The sequence below is a fragment of the Odocoileus virginianus genome, chromosome 5 (genome assembly GCF_023699985.2).
Source record: "Odocoileus virginianus isolate 20LAN1187 ecotype Illinois chromosome 5, Ovbor_1.2, whole genome shotgun sequence".
In the NCBI taxonomy this organism is placed as follows: domain Eukaryota; kingdom Metazoa; phylum Chordata; class Mammalia; order Artiodactyla; family Cervidae; genus Odocoileus; species Odocoileus virginianus.
This window is the reverse complement of record NC_069678.1, coordinates 83,758,987-83,770,410: the sequence shown is the minus strand read 5'-3', so window position 1 is coordinate 83,770,410 and position 11,424 is coordinate 83,758,987. Positions and strand designations below refer to the sequence as shown.

The window sequence follows — 11,424 nt, the reverse complement described above, 5'->3', positions numbered from 1 at the left end:
ATGAAGATGTCAAGTTGCTCAGGCTCCTGGCTCTCCAGATGCTTCATCACACTGGTCTTCCTCCAGCTGCCTTTGCACATGTCAGGTAAGAGTTTCTGAACCTCTTTCCCTGCCTGGGACATTGGGCAAAGGGGTCCAACAGAGTCAGGGACAGCACTCTGGGGAACGTGTACTGCACCGTCTGCAGCATGGGCCTCGTCCAAGAGAAGGCCATAGCCATGGTCATAGGAGATAAACGCAGGGTAGGAAAAAAGCTTGAAGTCCCTGGTGGTTCCAGAGAAAAGTCCTATGCTAGTTGAAACTTAAGAAAGCAATTCTGGATTTTTAAAATTCTATCAATAACAAATGTTTATTGTGGACAATTTGAAAAAATACAGAACATGTTAAATAAGCCCCTAAATGGCCTAGAATCTCATAAATTGGAAAGAACAACTGCTAACATTTGGGGGCATTTCTTTTTTTTTAACCATTAAAAAAATTGAAATATAGTTAATTTACAATGTTGTGTTAGTTTCTGATGTATAGCAAAGTGAACAGTTTTACAGATCTATATATATAGACATATATATGTGTATACACTACATACATGTGTATACACTACATATATGTGTATACACTATATATATATGTCTATACACTATATATATATATATATATACACACACACCATATATGTCTATACATATATACATACACACATATATACATATACATATATATATGTATATAGTGAAGGGATTTCTTTGAAGACTTTCTTGTATGTCTATATCTCTGAGTGTTCATGTGTTTATGTGTATGTACTCTTCTGCTCAGGTTTATTTTTTCCCCTCCACTTACAATGTCATGAACATTGTTCACCCACGTCCTTAAGTCATTCTCTACAGCATGATTTTTAAGGGCTAAATAGTATTTAATTGTGTGGTTATGGCATAACACAATTATTCAGATCTCCATTTCTAGACATCTGAAGGTTTCCATTTTTCCCTTATATTATAATAAATGGTACAATGCATATCTTAGCGCATATTTTGGGAAGTGATTCTGATTGTTTTCTTAGAATGTGTTTCTGGAAGTAGAATTAATAGGTCAAAAGGGTATGACTCTTTTAAAGACTCTTGAAACATGGAGCCCTGTGGCAGAGCTGAGTGGTTTTAGAGCCAAGAAAGACTGTGGTCTTGGGTCCCAGATGGGGAGGAGTCATGGACCTCTGCCAATCTCTTTTGTCTTTTCTCTCTGTCCCCCCTTCTCTTACTACTGCCACTGTCTCTCACTGAGAGCTAAGTGCCTGATCTCATTAAATGTCCCAAGAACCCAATGGATAGAGTTGGCAGGCCAGGCTTGGGGAGCCCCAGTCTCTGGCCTGGGGTCACGCAGTGCTGAGCGAAAGGCTTGCAACCAGCTTACGCTCTTCGCCGCTTGACATAAAGCCTCTTCTGCTGTTATTTCCTTCTCCACGTTGTCTCTCCTTTCTCCTTTCTCTCCTGCCTAGACATTCGGCTTGCTGCTGTAGCTCTATAGAAATTGGTTTGCCCTGGCCAATAGGGCTCAGGGCAAAGAGTTCACTGACTGCAGTTTTATCCTGGAATGAGGATTTAAAGGGGAAGCAGGTGGGTGCTCACAAGATGATAGGGGATTCCTGAGGGCTCACCTCCAGTTCTCCAAAGTCTCTAGGTAGTTTTTTCATATAGGGTAGGGTGAGATTGTGGTTTAGGTGCTGAGTTTTGTTTTGTTTTGTTTTTTTGTCTTGTCTTATACCTTTTATTCTTTTTAAATTTAATTTAATTTATTTGACCATGCTGCACAACATGTGAGATCTTAGCTCCCAAATGAGGAATTGAACCCATGCCCCTGCATTGGACGCACAGAGTCTTATCCACTGGACCACCAGGGAAGTCCCTAGGTGCTGAGTTTTTTTACATTTACTTTATTATTGGCTGTGCTGGGTCTTCCTTGCTGCCCATCAGCTTTCTCTAGTTGTGGTGAGCAGAGGCTGCTCTCTAGTTTTGGTGCTCGGGCTTTTCGTTGTGGTGGCTTTTGTTGTTGCAGAGCACAGGCTCTAGAGTATGTGGGCTTCAGTAGTTTCTGAGTATTAGCTCAGTAGTTGCGGTGCATGGGCTTAGCTGTCCTATGGCCTGGGGAATCTTCCTGGAACAGGGATCGAACCTGTGTCCTCTGCATTGGCAGGAGGATTCTTAACCACTGGACCATCAGGGAAGCCCAAATTGCTGAGTATGACTCATTGTCTTCAGGCAGGGTCATTGAAACCAATCCTGAGAGATAAACATCTCACTTTAAAGTCATCCCTCGGTCATCTGGGCTTTGAGTTGCTGAGAGAAGCAGAGACCCTCACCATCTTGGCTTCAGGTGTCTCTTGAGGTCACAAAGGCTGTTGGGATGTGCCCGAGACACCTGCCATTCAAAGTGGGGCCCTGGCATGGAAGAAGCTCTCAGTGGGCGGTCACAGGTGCTTTCTCTTTCAGCCGAATCTCCAGGGACCTTCTCACCATCAGTGGTGGCTCTTGCTGTGATCCTACCTGTCCTGGGGATTTTCATCATGGTGGGCGTTTACATCATCTGGAAGCAAAGAAGGTCAAAAGGTAACTGAGTGGTAAGGGAGCCCAGACCGGCAGGAAATAGTACTGCAGACTCTCTAGGGAAAGGCTGGGAGGATGCGACACAGATCTAACAGTTATGCATAGGTTGTCTGGGAGAAGCCATGCTCTTGGAGACCACACTGCAGAGAGGATCAATAGGAAACTCCTGGGCGGGGCTGTGAATTCTCATCTTTAGGGAAATTAGCACAGAACACATCATGCCAATCTTCTCATTAATTAAGAACTCCAGTTGTATCCATTGGATGAAACCCTTAATAGGGTTGCATTTCATGGCTCTCAGGGTTGCAAAGGATCTTGAAAGTCACATAATCCAACACTCCTTTCTGCATCTGATGGTTTGAAGACCCTCTAATCCTTTCTAATGGTCACACACTCATAGTGACAGGGAGCAAAATCCTGCTCAGGCCGCCTGTGGACAGCTCTGCTTATTAGAAAAGCTGCTGCTGCTAAGTCACTTCAGTCGTGTCTGACTCTGTGCGACCCCATAGACGGCAGCCCACCAGGCTCCTCCGTCCCTGGGATTCTCCAGGCAAGAATACTGGAGTGGGTGTTTAAAAAGGGCCTTCCTTAGGGAAAAAAAAAAAAAGAAAAGAAAAGACCCTTCCTTAAGTTGACATTTCTCTCCCTTCCAGAGAGGCTTCTCTATGAACATGCGATGGAGGTAGGTAAGTATCCTGGGCTGGGTGGAGATGTTTCTCCATTTTGTTCATTTTTGTGTCCCTAGGACCCACTAATCTAAATTCTGGTCCTGCAGATCCCAGCATCTGCTATCCTTGGTGGTGACAGTAGTGAGGTGGGGGATTAGAACCATCATTTCCACTTTCTGATGACTTTTTCTTATAATATCTTGCCTTCCAATGTGTTTGGTGATGTTGTCTGTGAACTCATGGCTTGATCTGATTCTGGGAGAGTCCTGTAGCTCTAACATAGGGGACATGTTTATTCATTCAACAAATAATTGATAATTCTCTACTACGTGGTGATGCTGTGACACAATGGTGAGTGAAAGTGGACACAGTCTTTGCCTTCTTGGAAGCTTTGATCCAGTCAGGGAGGGACACATGAATTTAATGGTGAGACAAATGCCGCAGATGGAAATTCTGAAGGCTGGAGAGATGGTGACCAGGTGAAACTAACCAGACTTCAGGAATAGAAGAGGACTTTTCAAAGGAAGTGATGTTTGACCTGGAGGATGGACTGACATGGGGGAAGAGAGAACAGAAAACCACCCACAGCAGAAGAGCTTGAGAAAGTGACATGGTGCCTGAATGAGGGGAAAGGGGGCAGCAGATGATGCTGCAGAGGGAGGCAGGGACCAGCATGTGAGGCCTTGGGGACCACATGAAGGTCTTCCGTTTTCTCCGTGGAGCAGTGGTGAAGCTGTGAATAGGATATCCCGACCAGAATTATGCTTCCAGAAAGCTCTCTTTGGCTGCTGTGTTGAGAGGAGACCAGGGGGAGGAGGCAGAATGTGAGGGCAGTTTGGGCCACTCTTTCTGGCATCCTGATGAGAAGTGATGAGGGACCGGATAAGGGGGGAGGAGGTGAAGATAGAGGAGGATATGTTCAAGAGCCCATAAACTCCATTAGAAGCAGGGATCCTCAAGAAAATGGCACAGAATCTCATTTTCTTTTACTTTCCTTCCTCTAGAAAATCTTCTCTCAGACCATGCGAAAGAAAAAGGTAATTATATGTATAGCATAAGGGGTAGGGAACAGATAACATATTTTTCCTCCTTCTACATAAATGCTGACAGTCACTTGTTAAACATACAATATACTTGTGTGTATGTGTATACACACGCACACACTCCCCACACATATTTCCTCTGTTAGTATTATTGGACTTTGCTTTCCAGTATCAAGGGTTGGTAGCTATGGGTGAGGGGACTCCTGTGGACAGAATTCATTGGTCCATTCATTGGCTTTTCCACTAATCACCTAAAAAGAAGATCTATATACTATGTAAAAATTTATTAAGATGGTATTATGGGGGACTTCCCTCATGGTCCAGTGGTTAAGAATCTGCACTTCCAATGCAGGGGGCACAGATTTGATCCTTGGTTGGGGAACTAAGACCCTGCAGGCTGTGTGGTACAGGTCCCAGTTTTTTTTTTTTTTTGAAAAGTTATTACAGGATGTATGAGAATCTCAAGGATCCGTATAAACTTTGCATTGATAGAGGTGGTGCACTGACAGTGGGAGGATCACAGGTGCTGGAGTCAACAGCATCTGGTTCAGATCTGCCATTTACAGGCCTGGGTTAAGTCACTACTACTCTGAGGTTTGGTTTCCTCATCTGTAAAATTGTGATAATAAATCCTCTCACCTGATTGTTTTCAGTATTAACGAAGACAACTTAAAAAAAAACAACCCTCCTGCTACAATTCCTGAAACCTTTCTCTTATTACCATTTTGTCTTCATTAACTGAATGCTTGCTCTGGGCCACTGAGTATAAAAGATAGAACCCTGAGTTCAAAAAGCAGGTGGGACTCTGCCCTTTGAAAGTCTACCTGGGAAGATGAATCATTGTCTTCTAGCTCAGAAATGACTCCACATGCAATGATTTCGGCATCTCCCCCCTTCCCCCCTCTCATCTCCTCCAGACTGGTTAAAGCGTGGGATGCAGCCTCAAGGATGCAATGACCATCCTGTCCTAGAAGGGAAGGGACTGTGTGGGGTAGTATGAAAGCCTCCAGCTAGGAGTCAGACAGACTTGCATGTGAATCCTGCCTCCTTGGCCACTTACTAACTGGATAATCTGGACAAATTTCCATGTCCCTCTGAGCCTCAGGCCACCACTCTGTAAAATGGGAATAATCATTATATGCACCTCACATTATTGAGAGGATTCAGGACCTACATCATAAGAATAGGACACAATAAATGGAGGCTGTTGGTAGTGAGAATGGTAAAATAACATCTCATTGGGAGGCTCTATCATACTCAGCTTCATTGCCCCAATGCCCAGCACCTAATACATGCCCAGCCGTTAGCACAGGGCCTGACAGTAAACTCAGGTGGATAACTTCAGCTCTGGGGTGGGATCAGTGCTGAGGGGGAAGGTGGGCAGACCACTCTTCCAGAAAAGCTGAAGGTACTCCCCCAAAGCACAGAAGCATATGCACACGTCCCAGACCTCCTGGGGTCACAGTTCTTCAGGGAGGCTACTGTAGAGAGTAATAGAACATGACAGTAAGTGAACAGTGGGTCTTCAGCTAGTTTCACACCATAGATATTATGGCACAGCATAATGCGGTTCATGTTCAGTCATGTCTGGCTCTTTGTAACTCCATGGACTCTGGCCCACCAGGCTCATCTGTCCAAGGAATTCGCCAGGAAAGAATACTGGAGTGGGTAGCCATTCCCTTCTCTGGGGGATCTTCCTGACCCATGGATCGAACCCAGGTCTCCTGCATTGCAGGCAGATTCCTTACCATCTGAGCCAGCAGGGAAGCCCAGCAGTTATAAAAGAGCAGCAAGGCATACAGTCATGGACACTGGTTACCAACATGGAAAAATTCATACAGACAGCGGAAAGGAAACCAGGCAGACCCAGGGAAGGGAGGAGGAGCCGGAGTCAGGGTGGTCCAGGTTGCCCGGAAAGTGGCACCGGCACAGTGAATTTCCCATCTGCCCGCAGGGAGATGCGACTGGACTGGGGCTGATGGCATCGTCATCGTCCTTTCCGCCAGGGGTGGGGGGTGGCGTGATGAGCCCTCCTGCTCACTTGCGCTTCTTTCTCTGTTTTCTAGGACGACTCCATAAAGCTCTCAGTAAGTTCTGCTTCTCATCTGTGCTCCAAACCTTCTGCAGACATCTTTGTTTTAGGATAAGAGCCCCAGATTCACCTCCTGGGGCAGAAGAGAGGGGACAAAGGACCTAAAGCACATGGGTTGGGAATTTTTTGGCTTCATAAAGGCCTCTTTTTTTTTTCTCAAATATTCCCTGCTCCTGTTTCCTGCACAATTGTTATCTGGTCTCTATAAAGGACATGTTTTAGCAAGAAGAGAGGTACCTCCTACAGGTGAAGTCATCAGGAAGACACTTCTATCACTCAGGCATGACATTCGGTTAGGTGGAATCCAAGGTAGATGGATCCTCACTCAACTGAATATATGGAGCAGTGCTTCTCTACCCTTTCATGTATGAGAACCTCGTTATAACAACAACTACCCCAAATCCTCAAACATGTGACGTATCTATATGACTTCACACTGAGAAAATATGCATTAGAAAATCTAATGGAAATTCAATAACAATTTTAAATGAATCTATATTTTATTTTTCTCCCACAACATTGCATATATTTATGTGAGATGTGTTGTATGTTGAGTCTGCAGGTCATTTTGGCTCCCATAGGAACTTGCTGACCCTCTGCATTATTGCTGGGGACCCGGGCTGGAAGTCATTGCTGTTGAAACACTGTCATGGGGGAAGGATCTGCTCTAGGAGTGTGGTTGGGATGGGACTGGAGCATCACAGGCATGTAGAAGCCCTCATTCTGATTTGTCAAATTGTTTTTATTCTCTAGAGAAACTCCGGAGAGAACTGAGTAAGTACCTTTGCTCTTATAACTTCCACAACATCTTCTTTTCTGTTGATTCTGTTTCCAATGAAAACTCATTCTCTGTGTTTCTTCTTTTGTAGAGTTAAAAAGAGCTGCAGCAAACTCAGGTGAGATGCACTTTCCTCATCCAGCACCCCCTCATCCTTCCACCATTCCCCATCCCCACCCTGTATCAGAAAGTCTCCATTTATTTCTCCATCACTTTAACAATGCCTTTTTTTCCTGTCTTTCAGGCTGGAGAAGGGCCCGGCTGCACTTTGGTAAGGTACACCTGTCAGATGGATCCACAGTTGAGAGCCCATGACTCTGTTTCTTTAGAAGGCAGACCGTAATTTTAACAAAATTTTAAGTCTGTGTATCTGTTAATCAAATTTTGAAAATCTTTTCTTTTGGGAGGATGAAATTTAGATTTAGAAAGTCTCCTTTCTTTTAAAACACTGATAAATATTTGGTTTACTCCTCTTAAGGGTATTCTATGATTTGTGAGATTTTTCTTAAGTCTGTTGGTTATTTGTATTTTATCTCTGTGACTTGTCTGCTCCTGTCCTATTCTAGCTACTTTTCAGTTTGTGGGGACTTTTTGCTATATTAATCCTTGGTCGTATTTTTCACACAGTATGTTTCTGAGTTTTCATTTGCACGTTACTTTCCTCCATGTATTCCTTTTGAAGCATGGGTGTTTTATTTTTCTGTAGTCAAATCCAGTCATCTTTCCCTGCGTAGTCTCTCCGGTGCTTTCAGGTTGAGCAGTCCTTCCTTTCCCACTACTGGACAGCTAGTCAGTGCTCCTGTCTCTTTCTACGCATCTGCCACATCCTTCTTTCTCTGCAGATCCGTTTCCTTGGTGAGTGGTGATTCTCAGAGAAGAGAGTGAGTTGGGATGAAGCCCCAACAATGTAGACTACAAAAAAGTTTCATTGTTTTATTTGAAAAGATTTGCACATCTCTTCAATTTTTTTCCTAGATCACATTTTTTTGTGTTGCTGTTTGAATGAGACCTGTTATTTTCACTGCTTTGCTGCCCTCCCTGCATTTTCCAAGATGCTCATCCCCTTTCCATTCAGAAGGTTTTCATTTAGGCAGGGACAATAGAATCCATGAGTGGCCCATTGAGAAAACACCGGGTCAACTAGATTGACATTCTGGGAACTCACAAACCCTTTTCACTCTCCCAGTCTGATTCATTCCCACTACTTGACTGAGTGTGCATTTTGTGGATTTAACTCTCCAAAATGAGCTTGTTTTTTGACTTAGGGAAGGAAGGAGATTCATTGTCACCCTCATAATCCATAGTTTTAAGGAAGTTATCTCTCTACATTAACATTTTAAGATGATGACTATAGGCAATCATTTTAGTTAAGAAAATGAGCATCACACACTCATTATCTAGTGCATTAGCTCATCAAATCTGCACAACAGCTCTCCAACATCGGTGCTGCTATTATTCCCACTTTACAGATGAAGGTTTAGAGATGAATAACAAGCCCAGTATCACATAACTAGTGTAAGACAGAGCTGGGGCTCCAATATGCTATCAAGCTACTGGGTCTAACATCAAAACTTGTTTATTATCATACATGAGAGTCCTTTGGACCAGCAAAGACAAAGGCAGTATTTCTTAAGGATTAAGGCAGCTTCACAGACAGATGAGAAATTTTTCCCTCTTAATCCACTAGCAGATGTAGGAGACTGGACAACATATTGTTTTTTAGTTCCAGGACATGTGGGGATGGGGGCACCATGGTTGCAGACCTAGAGGTGATTATTCCCTCCACAGCTACTCAGAGGTCGCTGGAGACTTAGCTTCCTAAAACCTCACCTCTCTGTGACTCTCTGCAGTGACTGTGACCCTGGACCCAGACACAGCGCATCCCAAACTCATCCTGTCTGAGGACCGCAAGTGTGTGAAGCTTGGAGACATAAGGCAGCCTGTGCCCGACAATCCCAAGCGATTTGACTTCGTTGTCAGCGTCCTGGGCTCCGAGTACTTCGTAGCTGGCTGTCACTACTGGGAGGTGTCTGTGGCAGACAAGACCAAATGGGCCCTGGGGGTGTGTAGTGAGTCAGTGAGCAGGAAGGGGAAGGTCACTGCCTCGCCCGCCAACGGACACTGGCTCCTGCGACAGAATCACGGGAATGAGTATGAGGCCCTCACATCCCCGCAGACCTCCTTCCGCCTGAGGGAGCCCCCGAGGTGTGTGGGGATTTTTCTGGACTATGAAGCAGGAGTCATCTCCTTCTACAATGTGACCAACCAGTCCCACATCTTTACTTTCACCCACAGTTTCTCCGGCCCCCTCCGCCCTTTCTTTGAACCTTGCCTTCATGATGGAGGGAAAAACACAGCACCTCTAATTATCTGTTCTGAACTCCAGAAACCAGAGACAGAAGAAAGAGGCCAGGCTAATGGAGATGTGGCCCTGCAGGTGGACCCTTTCTTGCTCCCTGCTCAGGCATCAGAGCTCGCCCCACTCAGGGATATAATCCTGTCCTGGTCCTCTGACCTTGGGCCAGCCCTCCAGGGGCTCAAGGTTCCTTCTTTTTAGGGATGGGCCTCATCACCTGATTCTCAGACTCTCTTGCCCAGTGCCCTGGATCTCAGTCTCCTGGCCCAGTGATTCTGGAGCATCTCCTCTCCTTTCCCCCAGCCCAGACCCCTTTGTGGTTTCTCTTGTACCACCTTTCTCCCAGGGCTCGGTTTTAGAACTTCTGGGAACTTGAAGTTTCCATTGCCCTGCAAGAATTCTTAAAAACCAAATGAACAATCAGATTAGGTTTAGGTGATGCTGTGGAATGTGTGTCACTGAGATATAGGGACTCTCTACTCAAGGGTCTTCTTGAAAGCACTTCATCCTGCCTCATCCTGCACTCAGGCTTGTAGTTATGAAGTTAGGATGCCCAGCCCTGACTTATTTATCACATCAAGAATCACTTTTCTCCTTTTCTCAGTTCAGGCTTCTAACCCCCAAGGACTGCTTTTTAAAAGTAAACTTCTTTTGGATCACATACTCTTCCTTCTTTCTTCTGGAATATAGGGCAGAGGGCCAGAGGGATTTAAAAAAAACAAAGTCACTGTTTTCTATTTCCTTGATGCTATCTACAGTATAGTTTGGTGACATGTGGAACTAACATGTGTGCGTGTTAAGTCGCTCAGTTGTGTCTGACTCTTTGCAACCCTATAGACTGCAGCCTACCAGACTCCTCTGTCCATGGGGATTCTCCGGGCAAGAATACTAGAGTGGGTTTCTATGACCTCCTCCAGGAAATCTTCCTAACCCAGAGATGGAACCTAGATCACCTGTATTGCAGGCAGATTCTTTACCATTTGAGCCACTAGAGAATGTTTTCAAAGCTAACTTGGTGATAACCAGGTATGGGGACTTTAAACATGGTAGCCGTAATCTTAATTTTGAAAAGCCTAAGGATCACCCTCAGGAAGATAGGAAGCAAGGCTTCATACAGAGTAGCCCAGCTGTGTGTGGCCTTGAAAAGTCAGCTGTGGGTGAGGCCGTGTGTTACACTGATCCTTTTCAATCCCCTCTGAGATTCAGAGAGGAATTTTTTGTTTGCTTTTGTACAGTCCTTAAATAAAAGCTTGGTATTTGTCATTTGGCATGCTCCTATTTTCATCGGGAATGAGAAGCTGTGGGGAAAGGCTTTGGGCTGGTAAGCAAAAAGCACATTATAGGACTGCTTTTGAAGAGCCTTAATTCCACCCAGGTGAGTTTAGCCAGTTAAAAATAAAGCCACAGTTTTATTTCTGAGTCTGCCTTCTCAGTATTTCATTTATATCTATTTATAAAGTTGCAGTATATGTGGGGAATTTATATTTCACTCATCCGTATTTAGTTTCAAACATACTTTTGTGACTATCCTGGTCTTATAACTGATTCACATTGTTCACACTGGCTGCACCCAAGAAAACTTACCAACAGGAAAGAGAACTGACATTTGTGGTGGCAGAAGTATTACATATGTTAACTTATTTAATTCTTACAGTAATTCAGCCAGGGATTTTATAGGGGAAGGAAATAATGCAAGGTGGTAGAACTGGGATTATAAATCTAGTGTATCTATCTCTGAAGACAATACTCTTTTTTCTCTTTGCACTGAAATATTCTTGAAAATGTGAGAGGCTTGTAGAATTTTAGCCTACATATTTGATTAGATTTTTAAAAAAATTAAACCTGAAAAAAAAAATCTTAATCCTGGATAGTGGTCTTGTTGTGTCTGAATTG

The 11,424-nt window shown here is 44.2% G+C and overlaps 1 protein-coding gene across 1 annotated transcript; it reads left to right on the top strand.

The window, feature by feature from the left end:
* ERMAP (erythroblast membrane associated protein (Scianna blood group)) lies at window positions 1–10,847 on the top strand. Its single transcript, XM_020914727.2, has 9 exons — window positions 1–85; window positions 2,481–2,597; window positions 3,248–3,280; window positions 4,267–4,299; window positions 6,372–6,392; window positions 7,151–7,171; window positions 7,267–7,293; window positions 7,420–7,446; window positions 9,026–10,847. The coding sequence occupies exons 1-9, from the start codon at window positions 1–3 to the stop codon at window positions 9,730–9,732; spliced, it is 1,071 nt and encodes a 356-aa protein (XP_020770386.1). The 3' UTR covers window positions 9,733–10,847.
* The last annotated feature ends 577 nt before the right edge of the window (window positions 10,848–11,424 follow it).